At 45.6% G+C, this 16,714-nt stretch overlaps 1 protein-coding gene across 4 annotated transcripts in view; it reads right to left on the reverse strand.

Moving 5' to 3' along the window:
* SRGAP1 (SLIT-ROBO Rho GTPase activating protein 1) overlaps positions 1–10,941 on the reverse strand; it is a 271,551-nt gene extending 260,610 nt beyond the window's left edge. For all 4 annotated transcript variants that reach the window (XR_005987824.1, XM_041755347.1, XM_041755346.1 and 1 more), the window contains exon 1: positions 10,160–10,941. Coding sequence is in view for 3 of the 4 variants with exons in the window: in XM_041755347.1 (XP_041611281.1) it covers positions 10,160–10,229 (70 nt within the window). In the remaining variant the exon portion in view is untranslated. The remainder of the gene's footprint in view (positions 1–10,159) is intronic.
* Between the last annotated feature and the right edge of the window lie 5,773 nt (positions 10,942–16,714).

Raw genomic sequence — 16,714 nt, forward strand, 5'->3', positions numbered from 1 at the left:
GAAAAGATGCACTATCTTCTTAGCAATCAAAGACATACAAATTAAAACAAAATACAGTTTCACCCCAATAGAGTTACCCTCAAAAAAAAAATCCAGGGGTAGCCCAGGTGGCTCAGTGGTTTGGTGCCACCTTCAGCCTGGGACCTGATCCTGGAGACCCGGGATGGAGTCCTGCGTCTGGCTCCTTGCATTGAGCCTGCTTCTTCCTCTGCCTGTGTCTGCCTCTTTCTCTTTCTCTGTGTCTTGAATGAATGAATGAATGAATGAATGAATAAATAAATAAATAAATAAATAAATAAATAAATAAATAATTAGGGAAAAAAATTCAAAAACCACCCTGTCTTTATGCTAACTGCCAGTTATCCACCAAAATCTTCCTCTCCTTTTGCTGTGGTCATAGAGTTGTAGCAGGAACCTGAACTGTTTAGGTAGACAATGTTTGTCAGACTCCCTTGCAGCAGATGTGGCTGTGTGGTTAAATTCTCACCAGTAAATGAATGAAAATTGTCTGGCATATGTCTGGCCTGGGTTTTAAAACACTGAGGCAGGTGCTCCTCAAGACTCATTTTCCTTCCCACAAGCTAAAACGTGGATATGCTTAAGACCCAGTTTCACTCAGGCAGACAAGTTCAGTTCCCCAGATAATGGCAGAAAAACCAGAGGAGGAAAACCCAAATAATTTAGTGAGGTAAAACAATTCTGGTGGCAAAACAATTCTGCACACCTTCAGAATGTTATATGAGAGGAAAAAGGAAAGAAAGGATGGGAAAAGGGGAAAAAAGGGAAGGAAATAGAAAAGGAGAAATCTCTATTTTTACATTATTATTTTCTAGGGTTCTCTTTAGTATAATAGTTTAGCATTACCTTAAATACATTAGTCCATAGTGCTTCAGGACGCAGAACTCCAATCCACTGCTGGCAAGAGTATAAATACCCAGCATTTTCAGAAAAGTCTGATATGACCTAGTAAAGTTGAACACATTCATTCCCTATGACACAGCAAGTATACTTCAAAAAACATGTACACTATGGGACACCTATAGCATCTTATACTATTATTATTATTGATAACAAAAAAACTATAAATAACCCAAATGTCATACTGAATGAATAGACTATTTTCATGCACTGGAATAAATATACCAATGAAAAGAAATTAACTACACCTACATACATCCATGTACATTCATCTTTTTTTTATTCCAAGTAGGCTCCACACCCAGCCTGGAACCCAGCACAGGGCTTGAACTCATGACCATGAAATCAAGACCTGAGCCAAGATCAAGAGTCTGATGCCTAACTGACGGAGCCACCCTGATACCCCTCATGTGGATTAATCTTAATATCATAATATTGAGTGAAAAATGGAAGTCATAAGAGCACTTACTTTTAAAATTTTTTATCAGGAGAAATTTTCAGCATACACGAAAGAAGAATAACATAATGAACCCCATGTACTCAACAATTATCAGTTCATGGCCAATTTTATTGTATTCCTACCTACTTCATCTTCCCCCAGATTATTTTGAAGTAAATACTAGACACTCTAATTTCACCCATAAATATCTGAACATGTATATTCAAGGGACACAGATTTTTATATGTGCCAAAAAGCTATTATTTCAATTTTAAAAAATTAATATCAATTTCTCAATATCATGAAAAAAATCTGGCACACAAACAGCTCTGTATTTTTTTTTACATAATCTCTACACCCAACATGGGGGCTCAAACTCCTGATCCCAAAATCAAGTCATATGCTCTACTGACTGATCCAGCCAGGCAACCCTAAAGAGTTTTGTGATTTTGTTTTGTTTTTTTTTTCATTTTTTTTAAATTTACTTATGATAGTCACAGAGAGAGAGAGAGAGAGAGAGAGAGAGAGAGGCAGAGGCATAGGCAGAGGGAGAAGCAGGCTCCATGCACCGGGAGCCCGACGTGGGATTTGATCCCGGGTCTCCAGGATCGCGCCCTGGGCGAAAGGCAGGTGCCAAACCACTGCGCCACCCAGGGATCCCAGCTTTGTGGTTTTGATGTATGAATACAATGTACATCAAAACTACAAAGGAAACTATCAAATGTTCATAAAACTTTAAAACAAAAGGATGACTTTAACAATTCAGAATTGCTGGGGTGGGGGATCCTGGGTGGCTCAGCCGTTTGGCATCTGCCTTTGGCCCAGGGTGTATCCCGGAGTCTCAGGGTTGTGTCCTACGTCGGGCTCCCTCCATGGAGCCTGCTTTTCCCTCTGCCTGTGTCTCTGCCTCTCTCTCTCTCTCTCTCCCCCTCTGTGTCTCATTAATAAATAAATAAAATCTTAAAAAAAAAAAAAAAGAATTGCTCAGGTGGCAGAGGCTATGTGATGAAAGATTTGTCACGAAAAGAGCAACATGAGGTCTAATGTTGTAATTCTTAGCCCTGGTGGCTAGTAGTCGAGATATTATTTGTATTATTTTTTTAATGGAAATCATTCTCTTTATCATTTGTATGTGTATTATACCAAAAAAGAGAAGTTGCTGTCCATAACACACACACACACACACACACACACACACACACACACTAGCTAAACTCAAAGCAAAGGAAAACCCAAGTTTATCACCAAGTTGTAAGCAAATAAGAAGTTTGAAATTGTCCTGTGATTAGCAGAGGTTCAATCCAAGACCAAATTTTGCTTGGATTTTCTTTACCCCTGCCCCATCCCCATCCTCAAAGACAGGGGAGCTCAAAGTGAGATTCCTGCATTAAACCAGGAAACCTACCAAGGTTTCCTTCTGGTCCAAAGACACAGAAATACAACATGTACCAAGAAGTGAGAATAACCAGCAATTCCTCCCACCATGCATCACAGCCTGCTATGGGCAGGTAAGGCCCAGTCTCCTCTGTGAAGCTGCCACAACAGTGACCAACACACCATGGTCACTCATTAACTGTGATTACTTTTCGTTATTATTTCAACACCCTTTTATAGTCTTTTTCCCCCCAATTATTATAAAATATTTCTCGATACCAAAACGGTCTTCAAAAACTACTGGTAATAACTGCGTGACATTCCACAGATACACGTTAGATAACCACCCCCGGTGGCATTTAGTTGACCATTACCCACTGTAACCACTCCCCACTGTTGAGACTGGCTTTAATTTTATGGCATTCTGAAGAAGGCACGCACCATTTGAATTCTATTTAATTTTGTTGGAAATACTTTACTGGCCACCCCACAAAATTTTGAATGATCACCATATTCTTACACTGTAAAGGAATGACAATCCAAATGAGCACTCTACTCATTCAATAAACGTTATTAATAAGGCTCTGCACTGAAAGGTTTGAAAGATACATGAACAATAAATTTTATTATCAAAGTACTTATGGGATGCCTGTGTGGCTCAGTCTTGGTTTCAGCTGGTGTTGTGATCTCGGGGTAATGGGACTGAGCCCTGTGTGGGGTTCCACAGGACAGATGTGGAGCCTGCTTAGAATTCTCTCTCTCTCTCTCTCTCCCTCTTCTCCTCTCCTTGCTCTCTCTCTCTCTCTCTCAAATAAATAATCTTTTTTTAAAATACTGTTATATGTCAATTATACTCAATAAAGCTGGGGGGAAAAATCAAAGTATTGTCTCATGAAGCAGAACCAAATTCACAGTTTTAAGTGAATTCTTCATTTCCACACTGACTTTAAAATATATGTATTTTTCTCAAGATCATGAAATTAAATCAGGGACTGATTCTTAAATCTGATATCTGAAAAACCCTTTTTACCACAGGTAAATAAAATCCACTGAACTGGACTAGTTTTTGTTTTCCATACCAACATCACCAAACCAAGGTAAAGAAAATTCAAAGCAAAGATTGTAAGCAGACACATGGCGGCCGAGGCCCAGGAAATAGGCTTTTAGGCTCTGTTGCGTGTATTTGGATAAAAAATAATAACCATATAAAATCCACTTATAAGGAGCTGGCAATCTCCCTGGTTTGCCTATCACATTTCCCTTTTAATTTCCATCATGAAACTTGCTCCACTCCATCCCCAAAGTACATGGGACTCTATCGGGATGATTAAGGATTCACCCACTTTGGGATCTAGTCAGATAGCAGACTGGTGATTATGTATTTGAATTTCAAAAAGCTTATCTAAGTCAGAATGTAGTAAGAAGCAGTTGATACGGAAAGAAAACTAAAATTAAACAGATAACAAGAACTGATTTTTACTATTTATTACGTGCCAGGCCTGTGATAAAGCTTTCCACAAAGCACCTCACTGAAGCCTTACAAAGACAAGAAAGAACTAGTATTATCCTCATCTTACAGATGAAGAAATTGACTCTCAGAGACCACACATGTGATCAGTGGCAAGGCTGGATGGCTACACCAAAATCTCTACTCTTAACCATATGTTCTATTTCCTCCCATCCAGAAATGTCAACAGGAGTGCACATATACATGCTGCCAAAGACTAGAAAATAACTCAGAGGGAGCCTCAGTCTGGTTGAGCATCTGCCTTCGGTTCAGGTCATGATCCCGGGGTCCTGAGATCGAGCCCTGCATCAGGCTCCCTGCTCAGTGGGGACCCTGCTTCTCCTTCCCGCTGTGCTCTCTCTCACTCTCCTCCTCTCTCGTTTTCAAATAAATAAGTAAAATCTTTAAAAAGAAAGAAAGAAACAAACAAACAAACAAAAAAACTTGGGACCAACAGATAAATATACTTTTAAATAACTAAAAAACATCTTCAAATAACTGTCCCTAATCCCACCTTCTACCTTCAAAAAATTAAACAAAAAATAGAGTGATGAAACATATAGCTTATTGCCTTTTCTTTACTTCAGCTCTTAACTGTTTAAATTGAAGAGAAAATGGGTAGCATGAATGAAATAAGAAGTCTGGCCAGGACATCTGGGTGGCTCAGCAGTTAAAGTGCCCGCCTTCGGCTCAGGGCATGAACCTGGAGACCCAGGATTGAGTCCCACATTGGGCTCCCTGCAGGGAGCCTGCTTCTCCCTCTGCCTGTGTCTCTGCCTCTCTCTCTCTCTCTCTCTCTCTCTCTCTCCGTCCTCTCATGAATAAATAAATAAAATATTTTAAACAACAACAAAAAAGAAGTCTGGCCAAGCTATAAGTCAAGACTCTCAAATGAGAATCAGAGGTGAAAATCTGTGGCTCCTAAATTGGTCAACACTTTACAAGAGTAAGCAAACCCATACAGACTGTTAAAGCTGAGATTTATCATCCTGTAGTACATGCCAACCTTCACTAATTTCAGAGGGATGCATTTTGCTCAAAAATGTCTCCCAAACTATTCCTTAATACATTTTGAGGTTCATGAAACTAATCAGGGTTTCTGGGCAAAATCAGAGGGTTTATTGCATTAGCTGCAATTACTCTGACCAAAATTCCAAGCAAGTTATATTTGCACATATTCACCATTTTTTTTTCTTGATCCTAAGGCAAGGATGTGAAACTGTTGCCTGCACATTGTGGTTTCCTGAAATGATCTTGGTGAAAAACAACAACAACAACAACAACAACTTAGTTACAGTTAATCAATTTAACTCCTCCTGTTAACAGACCAGAGGCACTGCTGTTCTCTTCGAGGTCCAATTACAGTTACTTCAATGAATGTAAAGTCTGAACAGTGAGGACCCCCGGGTGGCTCAGCCGGTTGAGCATCTGCCTTCAGCTCAGGTCATGATCCCAGGGTCCTGAGATGGAGCCCCACCTGGAGTTCCCTTCCCTGCTCAGCAGGGAGTCTGCTTGTCTCCCTCTCCTTCTACCTGCTTGTGTGAGTGTGTAAATAAATAAAATCTTTTTTTAAAAAAAAAGTCTCAACAGTATTCTATCTCCTGCTCTACTTGTGAGGAATCTAAAAGCAAATCATTGTTCCTGAAAACAAATGACCTGGGTTCTAGCCCCAGGTATGTTACAGTTAATTGTGTAACTCTGTCATTATGCTGGCCTGGGTTGGGTAAATGAATGGGTTGGACAGGAAATGTTCCAAGTCCCTCCCAGCTATAAAGTTTTAATTCATAATTTAAGTTGTTGCTGTTTTCTATTACAGGTTGGATGAAAGACCATCAGATATGGATACAGGTTCCATATTAGTGACAGCAGCACTTTTTCCTATTGAAATCCACTGCATGACATGGGCTTGTATCAAATGGAATTGGCATTTCCTCACGTTCCATCTGCTACCAAAACGTACTATTTGTAGTTCAGGCAGCAGAGTGGTTGAAGAACAACAGATTTTCTTGGCACTTCCTGTACATATGGCATGTAGATGAGTATGAGATTATCCCTGGGAAAATATTGCAAATAATAGCTGTCAATTCTTAGCAACGAACAACATGCATTATTAAAAACAAACACAACCTCTCGGTCCATAAATTCCACCTCACAAAATGTGTCTTTTGATTCTTTCAGTTCCCATATGGGAACCAGTATTTTTTATATGTGTGCCACAATACTTTTGCTGCAGAATTTTAAAAATTGCATAAAATACTAAAATCCAGATAATCTCCAAACCTTCTGCTAGCCAGTTGTTACGATTTATTCCACTGCTAAGCTTTTTTTTTTTTTCCCCCCAGAGATGCTAACAAGTAACATAGTCAACTGGTTTGTGTTTCATACACTTCTTCAGATGAGCTTGCTTTTTAAGAGCCCCTGCAGACAGATTAACTTTACTGGATTCTAAATCTTTCGGAAGTTGACTAAGTGCATGAAAGTCTTTCTTCTCCTAGCTGACACACTCCTTTTAAATTACTAAGTGAGGTCCTTTTGTCCCTGATTTAAACCTATCTCTTCTTTGACAACTTGTATAATTTGTAATTCTATTCCCTCTTACAATTGTGTGTGCTATACTTTCCTGAACATGGTTTTATTATTTTTCTGTATCCCCCACTGCATTACATTTTAATTTTCTGAGAACTCAAATGATCATAGTGTTTGTGAATTCATTATTTAAAAAAGTGAAAGCAAAGATGATTTGCCCCAACACCAGGCAGCTGAAAGAAAATGCAAAAAGCCTGAAAATTTTACTGAGTGGTTAATGTGAACTGACACATCTTTAATCAGACTCAAAGATCCTTAGAACTGAGGGAATCCAAACTCCTCATCTTATAGGTAAGAAAACCAAAAGCCAGAGAGAAGCTAAGTGACTTACTCCACATGATGTACCCAACTAAATGCAATTATGGTCTTACATAGTCAACTATGATGGTTCTTTTCACAGTTGAGAATAGCTCCCTGAAGTCTGTTCCCAAAACATGTGCGGGCAGCCACAATGACAAAAATCCCATACCTGGAGTCTTTCCTTTAGATGAAACCATTATCTGAGAAATTCTGAGATTCGTGCAACTGGTATTAGGGAAATGAGAGAGAAAAAGAATACTCCAGAGATTTAAGTTCTAAATCAGAAGGTTAAAAAAAATCAGACATAATCAAAAATGACTATTTGAGAGAGGGAGGAAGAGAGCATGAGCAGAGGGAGGGGAAGCAGGAGAGGGAGAAGCAGACTCCCCACTGAGCAAGGAGCCCTCCCCGGGGCTCCTCCCAGGACCCTGAGATCATGACCTGAACTGAAGGCAGATGCTTAACGGCCTGAGTCACCCAGGCGCCCCCCAAAATGACTCTTGAAGTCACCCATACCCTGAAGTAACCCAGAGACTCCAATATGTGTGGCTTTATTCATTGGGAACAGACCTATGTCTTATTTGTCCAGCACAGCCGGGTTGTCCTTCAGCAATTGAACAGGCCACCTTTCTTTTGTTTATCATCAGGTGAAATAGTTGCTGCAATTAAAAAGAGGTGGTTGTTCCAAAACCACATACCTTCAAACAGTGGACTAGCACTGTGCCAGGGTAAGGCGCTCACCCTTACAAGGGGACTCAGGACATAGGGCTGTTAGAAAACCAGAGTCCTGCATTTCCACAACCTTACTAAGGAACCTACTCTCACTGCACGGGACAGCTTGGCCCCATGCACTAGGTCACTGTCATTATTTCTTTTTTTTCTACTCGTTTCTTAATTTTGCTTATAAGTACAGACAAACCGGTGCCATTAAAGGTGCGTATGATCCGACTCAACTGTACTATCCTATTCCCGTAACCGCATGTGGATATAATGATCTGGGTTAGAAACAGGATGTGTGCAAATAAAGTCTGGACACAGGTCCTGATGAGAAGGGCAGGGCAGGTGTAGAAAAGAGTCCTGAAGCAGTCTGAAGACTGTCGGTATGAGGAAGGTTGAAGAGAATGGAGATCACTTTCTCTGGGGCAGAATTTGTCCATAATTTTCCTTGGATTGGATTTGATAGATGCATCCTAAACACTGTAACGTGTCCAATTTTATTGATTTTTTTTTTGAACATAGAGGGCCTTTATCTCAAGCATATCAGTAATCATGTAACAATAGAATGCACACGCTGGTAGAAATTAATCCTGAGACTATTTTTCATATAAGGACTGGATCATGAACAAATGACTTTGGAGCAGAAATAACTAAGCCAATACTTGAATATGCATTCTGCGGATCAGTGCTCCAGGCGGCCAGAAAGCCCCACTGCCGTCCCTCGAAGATCTACCACAAAGGGCCAGGGGGAAAACCGGCACGAGGAGTGGCGACCCGGAGTTCTGCCTTAGAATGAAAGAAAGGTTTTAGGCTGTGTTGCACTCAGCAAGAAAGATTCCGCTTATTAAAAAGTTTACCTGTCACTAAGGACTTAATTGCTTCTCTGCTAATAGAACTTCCAGGCCAGTGTAACCAGCTCCTCTACGAATAAATTACATTAATTACAAGCAGTTAAAAATTATTTCCTGAACAGTTTAGCCTAAATCCAATAGGTCGGTGGCCGGGATGAGATGGTCCAAATTCACCCTCGGGTGATGGAGGGTCACCCCTCCAGGTCCTGTCACAGGACTCCAGGCATTTTTCACAACTTGGCCGCACAAAAGAACACCCAGGCTGCTCCTGCCTTTCCCAAGGCAAGTAAGGGAATTCCTCTCTCAGCAGCTCTTTTGTAAGGCTGGATCTGAAACAACACAGGTGTCTACATAGCAATTGCTAAGAACTTTGCATTGAAGAGTCCAAATAACAGCAGCTATCTCAACACTCCACCCATTGTCTCCATAGGGAAAACCACCCAGGAGAGATCACAGAAGAAGAAAAAAGAAAAAAAAAAAAAGAAAGAAAAGAAAAAAACCAACAACAACCCACAAACACAACAGAGATATACGTTCATTAAACACTTGGACAGCCACACAAAATACCTGTAATAAAGAAAGAGGACATATATATATATTTTTTTCCAAACCACAAGGCACACTAAGTAAAAAGGCTTAATCAACCTTAATGAGCTTGCTTCCTTAGTTGACAATGTCAATGGACTGAAAGGAGTACTTAAAATATTCAAAGCGCTTCACAGGCGAGAAGCTTCCGGCAAATGATAAAGCAATATCCCCGTGTGAGGGTAAAGATGGCCCAGGATCCTGCCCATTATAGAGGAGGAGTCGGATTCCACTAGTCGCTGCTCGGTTCCAGTGCCAGGCTTCCAGGGAGCTGTTTTCTTTCTTTCTTTTTCTTTTTCCTTTCTTTTTTTATTATTATTTTTTTATTTTAGGGAGCTGTTTTCTAAAAGGCAGGGCTCACCCCACTAAATTCAGAGTGAGCGGTGTCAGTGTCCAAAAATCCTGTGCACTCCGTGAAGCTCTAGACCACTTGGGTGTCCAGACTTCGGAAAGAAAAAAAAAAAAAAAGACTCCCCAAACAGCAACAACAAAACAAAAAACAAATTAACGTCGTGACAAAGATAGTTAAAAGGCACACGGAGGGGAGGAGGGGGACACCTGGGCGGGGACGCAGCTGCGCCCGGGGAGGGAGGCTAAGTTAGGGGCGCGGGGGCGCGGGGGCCCGGCCGGGGCGGCAGCTGCGGGTCTGGGCTCGGGGGCGCCGGCCGGCGGCGGGGACGGGCTCCGGGGGCTCGAGCCCGGGGGCGGGGGCGGGGGCGGGGACCCGGACGGGGACGGGGACGGGGACGGGGACCGGGACGGGCTCCCGCCGCCCTCGCCTCGCCGCCTCCTCCGAGCGGCCCCCAAGTTGGAGGCGCAACTCCGCGAGCACAGGGACAAGGAGGCGCACAAAAGGAGCGGGGCGGCCGCTCCCATCCTTACCTTTGACTTGACTTTCGTACTCGGCGATGATCTCTTTGTCCTTCTTGAATCTGCTGGGAGCGGACATCATCCAGCTGTGCGGGCTCCGTCCGGCTGCGCGCAGACCCGGCCCTCGGAGGCGCAGCTGGGGGCGCACACGCCGGGAACCCGGGGGCAGCACCCGCGGGAGGCGGAGGAGGAGGAGGAGGAGGAGGAGGAGGGGGAGGGGGAGGGGGGGAGGGGGAGGCGGCGGAAACCAGAAGGAGCCGCGGACTAGACTAGCCCGGGCGCCGGCACCATGCTCTCCGCCCGAGCGGCCGTCGGGGGCGCGGCGGGGCCGGGTCGGGGCCGGGGCCGGGGCCGGGGCGGGGCGGGCAGGCCGGGCGCGCGGGGCGGGGCGGGGCGGGCAGGCCGGGCGCACGGGGCGGGCCGCCGCCTCTAGGGCCGCCGGGCGGACGCGGGCTCCGCGCCCGAGCTCCGCACCATTGTTGGGGACCCGCGCCCGGCGCTCGGGGCGGGGGCGGGCGCCGCGACCTCCTTCTGCTGCAGCCGCCGGCGGCGCGGGGCGCTCGGGGCGCTCGGGGTCCCGGGCCGGGAGGGGACCCAGCGGCGTCCCGGGCGCGGCGGCAGCGGCAGCGGCGCAGGTCCCGACAGCCGGCGCCGCGAGGGGCCTCGGTCCGCCCGCCCGGCCCCGGGGCGCCCGCGCTCCCCTCCGCGTCCCGCTCGGCGCTGCTGCCCCCAGGAGGCCGCCGCGGCCCTGCGCACCCGCACCCGCACCCGCACCCGCACGCGCGCCGCCTGCAGCCGCGCCCCCGCCCCGCGCCCCCGCCCCGCGCCCCGCCGCCCGCGCGCACGCGGCCCGCCCCCCGCCCCGCCCCGCCCCGCCCCGCCCCGGGGGGAGCCGCCGGGGGGAGCCGCCGGGGCCCACGCGGGGCGCGCTTCCCGACCCGCCTGCTCCAGACCCACCGGAGGGATCGCGGGGCGGAGCTCCCCCCGCCGGGAAGGGCCGGGCCCCCAGGTGTTGCACCCCAGCAGGAGAACGCGGGGCCCACGGGGCGTGAGCGGCTCGGCTGCTCCGAGGCCGGGAGGGCGAAGCCGGGAGGGCAACGTGGAGAGGCCTGCGCGGCTCGGCCACAGGGGGCTCCCCGCCCGGGAAGCCGCCCGGAGCTGGGGCGCGGGGCCGGGGCGCGGGGAGGGCGCGGGGCCGGGGCGCGGGGCTGGGGCGCGGGGCCGGAGCGCGGGGCTGGGGCGCGGGGAGGGCGCGGGGCCGGGGCGCGGGGCTGGGGCGCGGGGAGGGCGCGGGGCCGGAGCGCGGGGCTGGGGCGCGGGGAGGGCGCGGCCCCCCGCCCGCGGACCGCCTGCCCCTCCCCCCCCCCCCCCCCCCCCCCGCCGTCTGTCTGCTCTCCGGTCACTTTTCCACCGTGTGGCCTCGTTTATCAAAGCAGTTGCTGAGGGGTGTGTCCGGCCCCCGAGATGCTTTCCCTGGGGATCTGACCCGGGTAGGGACCTGGAGACTTTGACCCGCGCCCCTGTATCCGGCGGTAACCCTGGGCCTGACGGTGGGCCCAGACCCCAGGCTAAGAGCTGGGGACTCCGACGTCAGGTGCCTGGGCCCTGCCTTAAGGCATCTCAGGCTTGACTGAAGACAGAATAAAGCTCAATAATGCCGTAAGGCAAGAGAAATACTCGTGGCTTTGGAAGTCCTGAAAGGAAAAAAGTGGGCAGCAAGAGGTTTGGGGAGACGTGGTATTTAAACTGGGCTGGAAGGATGAATAGTAAGCTGTTTGCCCCCTCACAGAGGGAAGGGGTTCGGTTCCAGGGAGGAAAAAGAGAACGACACCCTTTGGGGCAATCGAAGTATAGTTTACAAGATGTTCTCCACTAACACACCCGACCTCTCATAGGAGGTGAAAAACATTTTAAAGATTTCCATACATATTTATGTTTCAGCTGATAGTGTGTGCACATTGTTTTAAATTGCACGGTTTTTAAGTTTTAATTAAAAGTTTTGTTTTTTTTTTTTCTTTTTACAGGGCACCTGGCTGGCTCACTCCGTGGATCGTGCAACTCTTGATCTTGGGGGGTGTAGGTTCAACCCTAGGTTGGGTGTAGAGATGACTTAAAAAAAAAAAAACTTTAAAAAAATTATTTTTTTTCCATCTTGCCAAACAAGAGGTTAACTATGGAACTCCTGACTGTCCTAATTTCATGTGGAACTGTCTTATGTAAGAGCGTAAGAGCGTTGGGTAAAGAGCCAGAATATCTAAAGCAGAGAGGCTGGGAAGCAGGGTCAGGGCCAACTGGGAGAGGGCTCCTGTGCTGAGCTCTTGGGCCCCGTCCTGCAGACAACAGGGAACCTTTAAGTAAAGAAGTGTCATGATCACATATATGTTTTATAAAGATAACTTGGCAGGGTGGAAGGACAGGTTGGGCATGGGGAGAGAGAGAGACCACAGACAGATAAGCAGCTTTCTCTGGTGATGGTTGCAGTCAAACATAAATGTGATTCACATCATCCATTCATGGTGCCACTGAGATTTATTTTATATTTGCACTTGGGAAGCACAACTTAGCAGTGGAAAGTACAGCCCCTGGAAACAAATTGTTGGCTGAAGCTAGACCTGAACCACGGTGGTAGGCACACACCCCAAAGACAGAGCCTCCAGAAGTAAATCCTAGCTCTGCAGTTTCCTGAGTGAGCTGATAAAAAGTACAGCACCTCTCCAGGCCTCGGTTCCCTCATCTGTAAAATGGGTTAATGCCTAGCTCCTGGGGATGTGATAAGCACTTACCGAGATAGTCCCTTAATGTGTTGATAGCAACATCAGCCATTGTACATACCCAGAGGATGTTAGTAATCTTTGTGATTATTATCTCAGTTTTAATCTTCTTTGAAAGAAAGCTATTTAAAAAATCAGAAGCTGCGTGGGGTGCCTGGCTGGCTCAGTCAGAAGAACCTCTAACTCTTGATCTCAGAGTGGTGAGTTCAAGCCCCATGTTGGGTGCACAGATTACATAAATGAAACTTAAAAAAGATTAAAAAAGATAAAAATCAGACTGTATCTCAAATATCTTTGACTTCAACATGTCCGATAAACCACCAATAAATGTTTCAATGTCTTAATATTAGTAAATCACCATCTTACCGTTGTTGGAAATTGGGTCCCACCCACTAAACAAAGCATTTTGTGTACATTCTTACAAGAGCCCTACAAAGGTGAATACCATTGCCCTCATTTTACAGTTGAGAAACTAGAAAGCCCAGTAAATGTGTAAAGACCTGTCTGGGCCAGCATTCCAGCTCCTATCAGCTTGCTTCCATAGTGGGTTTTCTCAATTTTCTACTCTGCTTCCTGTGCATTATGGTTCTTTAAGCAGCTTCACATACGGTGAAGTGTGTTGACTGATTCATGATTTTGCCTCCATGGATCCCCCCCCCCCCCCCCCCCCCGCCAATGGACCTCTTCTTATCCAGCCATGCAGTGTGACTGACCAATTGTTCTTTTCATAGTTTTCTCTTTTTCAGGTTCTCCTTATTCTTTCCATATTTAGGAGCCCACTTGGTTTCACAAAGCTGGATATGAAGATGCCTGTGACTTAAAATCCAGAAGCTGGGGTGAGCCAAGTTTGGGAGACAGGCCACTGTGATTCTAATATCGTGACTTTGCTCCACCTTGTGGTAGCTGTTTTCTTAGCTGTACAACAGGGATGGTCCGCTCAAGCTCACCCCTCCCCTGCCACACTCCTACTTGATGGGGCACATGATGAGAAATTTAGAGCACCCCATGGAGTAGGATCCCTACTACGTATTAATCCACCCTATTATCCAGTGTTTGCCTTTCAGAACCACTCCAGATTTCCAGAAGTACTAGTCAACATACCATGTGGCCATATATCATGGGAGTATTTAAGAATATACACAGGGGTCCTTGCAGCCACAAAATAAACCGCACACCTTACTACAGTACCACTTTGGCCCAATTCTAAATAACTGAAATCAATTTTAAAAGTTAAATACAAACACATTAAGGAGTCAATGCCAAAGTCACACAACTCTTTTCGATACAGTTTCAGTATCTAAAAGTAGTTTCATGTCGGGGCACCTGGGTGGCTCAGTTGGTTGGGCGTCTGCCTTTAGCTTGGGTCATGATCCCAGTGTCCTGGGAACAAGCCCCACATGGGACTCCCTGCTCAGCGGGGAGCCTGCTTCTTCCTCTCCTCCCGACTCATGCAATCTTTCACTGTCTCTGTCTCTCTCAAATAAATAAATAAAATCTTAAAAAAAAAATAGTTTCATGTCTAAAGTAGGCCATTCTGATACTCCCCTTCCTGTAACGGATACCTTCTCCTCTGTCAGTTGGGATGGCAAAGTAGGGGAAGCCCTACCAATATCCTCGGTTTTATTATTGGATCTAGGCAGAACCTCACAACAGCAACTGTTGTGCATGCATAACTTATGTTGTCTTGACTCTGTGACCCCGTGGCTTCTCAAATTGCTTGCAGTAGTGCTTTCAGTGAATTACATTGTGGTATCATGTCCAGGGGCAGTGTTTTATAAAGTATGATCTAACCAGCGATCACCTTCATCAGAATCACCTTGGGAGTCTATTTAGAATTCAAACATTCTGCACTTAAAGCCACATTTCTCAACTTTAATATGCATATAAATCACCTGAGAATCTTGTTAAACTAAGGTGCCGATGCCTTCAGGAGTGAGGCTTGGGATCATGCATTTCTAATAGGCTCCTCAACCAGGCTGATAATGTGGTCATAAAGACCACACTTTGAGGAACAAAGACTCAGAGGGTCCACATTTTGGATGAGGGGCAAGTCCTCAGGTGATTCTCATGCATGAGAATCTTTGCCCAAGGGCGAGGGATACTAAAAGAATGTCCTTAGCAAAAGAAACAGTCAACAAAACTAAAAGACAACCTGCAGAATGGGAGAAGATATTTTCAAATGACGTATTAGATTAAGGGCTAGTTTCCAAGATCTATAAAGAACTTATTAAACTCAACAGCAAAGAAACAAACAATCCAATCATGAAATGGGCAAAAGACATGAACAGAAATCTCACAGAGGAAGACAAAGACATGGCCAACACGCACATAGAGAAAATGCTCCGTGTCACTTGCTATCAGGGAAATACAAATCAAAACCACAATGAGATCCCACCTCACACCAGTGAGAATGGGGAAAATTAACAAGGCAGGAAACAACAAATGTTGGAGAGGATGTGGAGAAAGGGGAACCCTCCTGCACTGTTGGTGGGAACGTGAACTGGTGCAGCCACTCTGGAAAACTGTGTGGAGGTTCCTCAAAGAGTTAAAAATAGATCTGCCCTACGACCCAGCAATTGCACTGCTGGGGATTTACCCCAAAAATACAGATGCAGTGACACGCTGGGACACCTGCACTCCGATGTTTCTAGCAGCAATGTCCACAATAGCCAAACTGTGGAAGGAGCCTCGGTGTCCATCGACAGATGAGTGGATAAAGAAGATGTGGTCTATGTATACAATGGAATATTCCTCAGCCATTAGAAACGACAAATGCCCACCATTTGCTTTGACGTGGATGGAACTAGAGGGGATTATGCTGGGTGAAATAAGTAAATCGGAGAAGGACAAACATTATATGGTCTCATTCATTTGGGGAATATAAAAAAATAGTGAAAGGGAATAAAGGGGAAAGGAGAAAAAATGAGTGGGAAATATCAGAAAGAGAGACAGACCATGAGAGACTCCTCACTCTGGGAAACGAACAAGGGGTGGTGGATGGGGAGGTGGGCAGGGTGACTGGGTGACGGGCACTGAGGGGGGCAATTGATGGGATGAGCACTGGGTGTTATGCTTTATATGCTGGCAAATTGAACTCCAATTTTAAAAAATGTAAAAAATAAATAAATAAAATAAAAATTAAAAAATAAATAAAAATAGAAGAATGTCCTTACAAAACTCTAGCTACATTTGCTTGAATAGTGTTGACGACATGGTCGAGAATTTTTTTCAATTTAGTGGATCTCCAAGAAACTAGACTGTTTTCTCCTCCAAGATAATAAACCTTTTAACTTTTCCATCCGTAAGATGGGGATAATAATGATCTTCATAGGTTGTGGTAGGCAGTAAATATAAAGTGTGTATAAAGCAGCACCAACCCGGACACAGAAGTCATAAATAAATTTTGGCTGTTCTGGTCATCATCATCATCACAATTCTTTGGTACCAAAAGCTAACTTCCAAGTTTATAGCAAGAGCATTGCAGTTATGGAGGACCTTTCAGTGTGTTTACGTGTGTGTACGTACCTTGTTTAAACCTCCTGCTTAATTGAGAATTTCTTTGGTTTTGATAGGATTGTCTTGTTAGTTTACTGTGTGTCTCCATTTCGTATACGGCACCTCAAATCCTTTATAGAATGATCTCCATAGTCTCTTCAATTCTAATCAACAAATATGTATTGGGTATCTGTTAAGTTGCACAACATGACGCTGCTAATATCTGACCATTTTTGACATAAAATATGTCAGTTATATGATGCAATGTATTACTATGAGCCCTGTGCTCTGCAATTGGCAT

This window comes from Vulpes lagopus, chromosome 5 (genome assembly GCF_018345385.1).
Source record: "Vulpes lagopus strain Blue_001 chromosome 5, ASM1834538v1, whole genome shotgun sequence".
NCBI lineage: Eukaryota > Metazoa > Chordata > Mammalia > Carnivora > Canidae > Vulpes > Vulpes lagopus.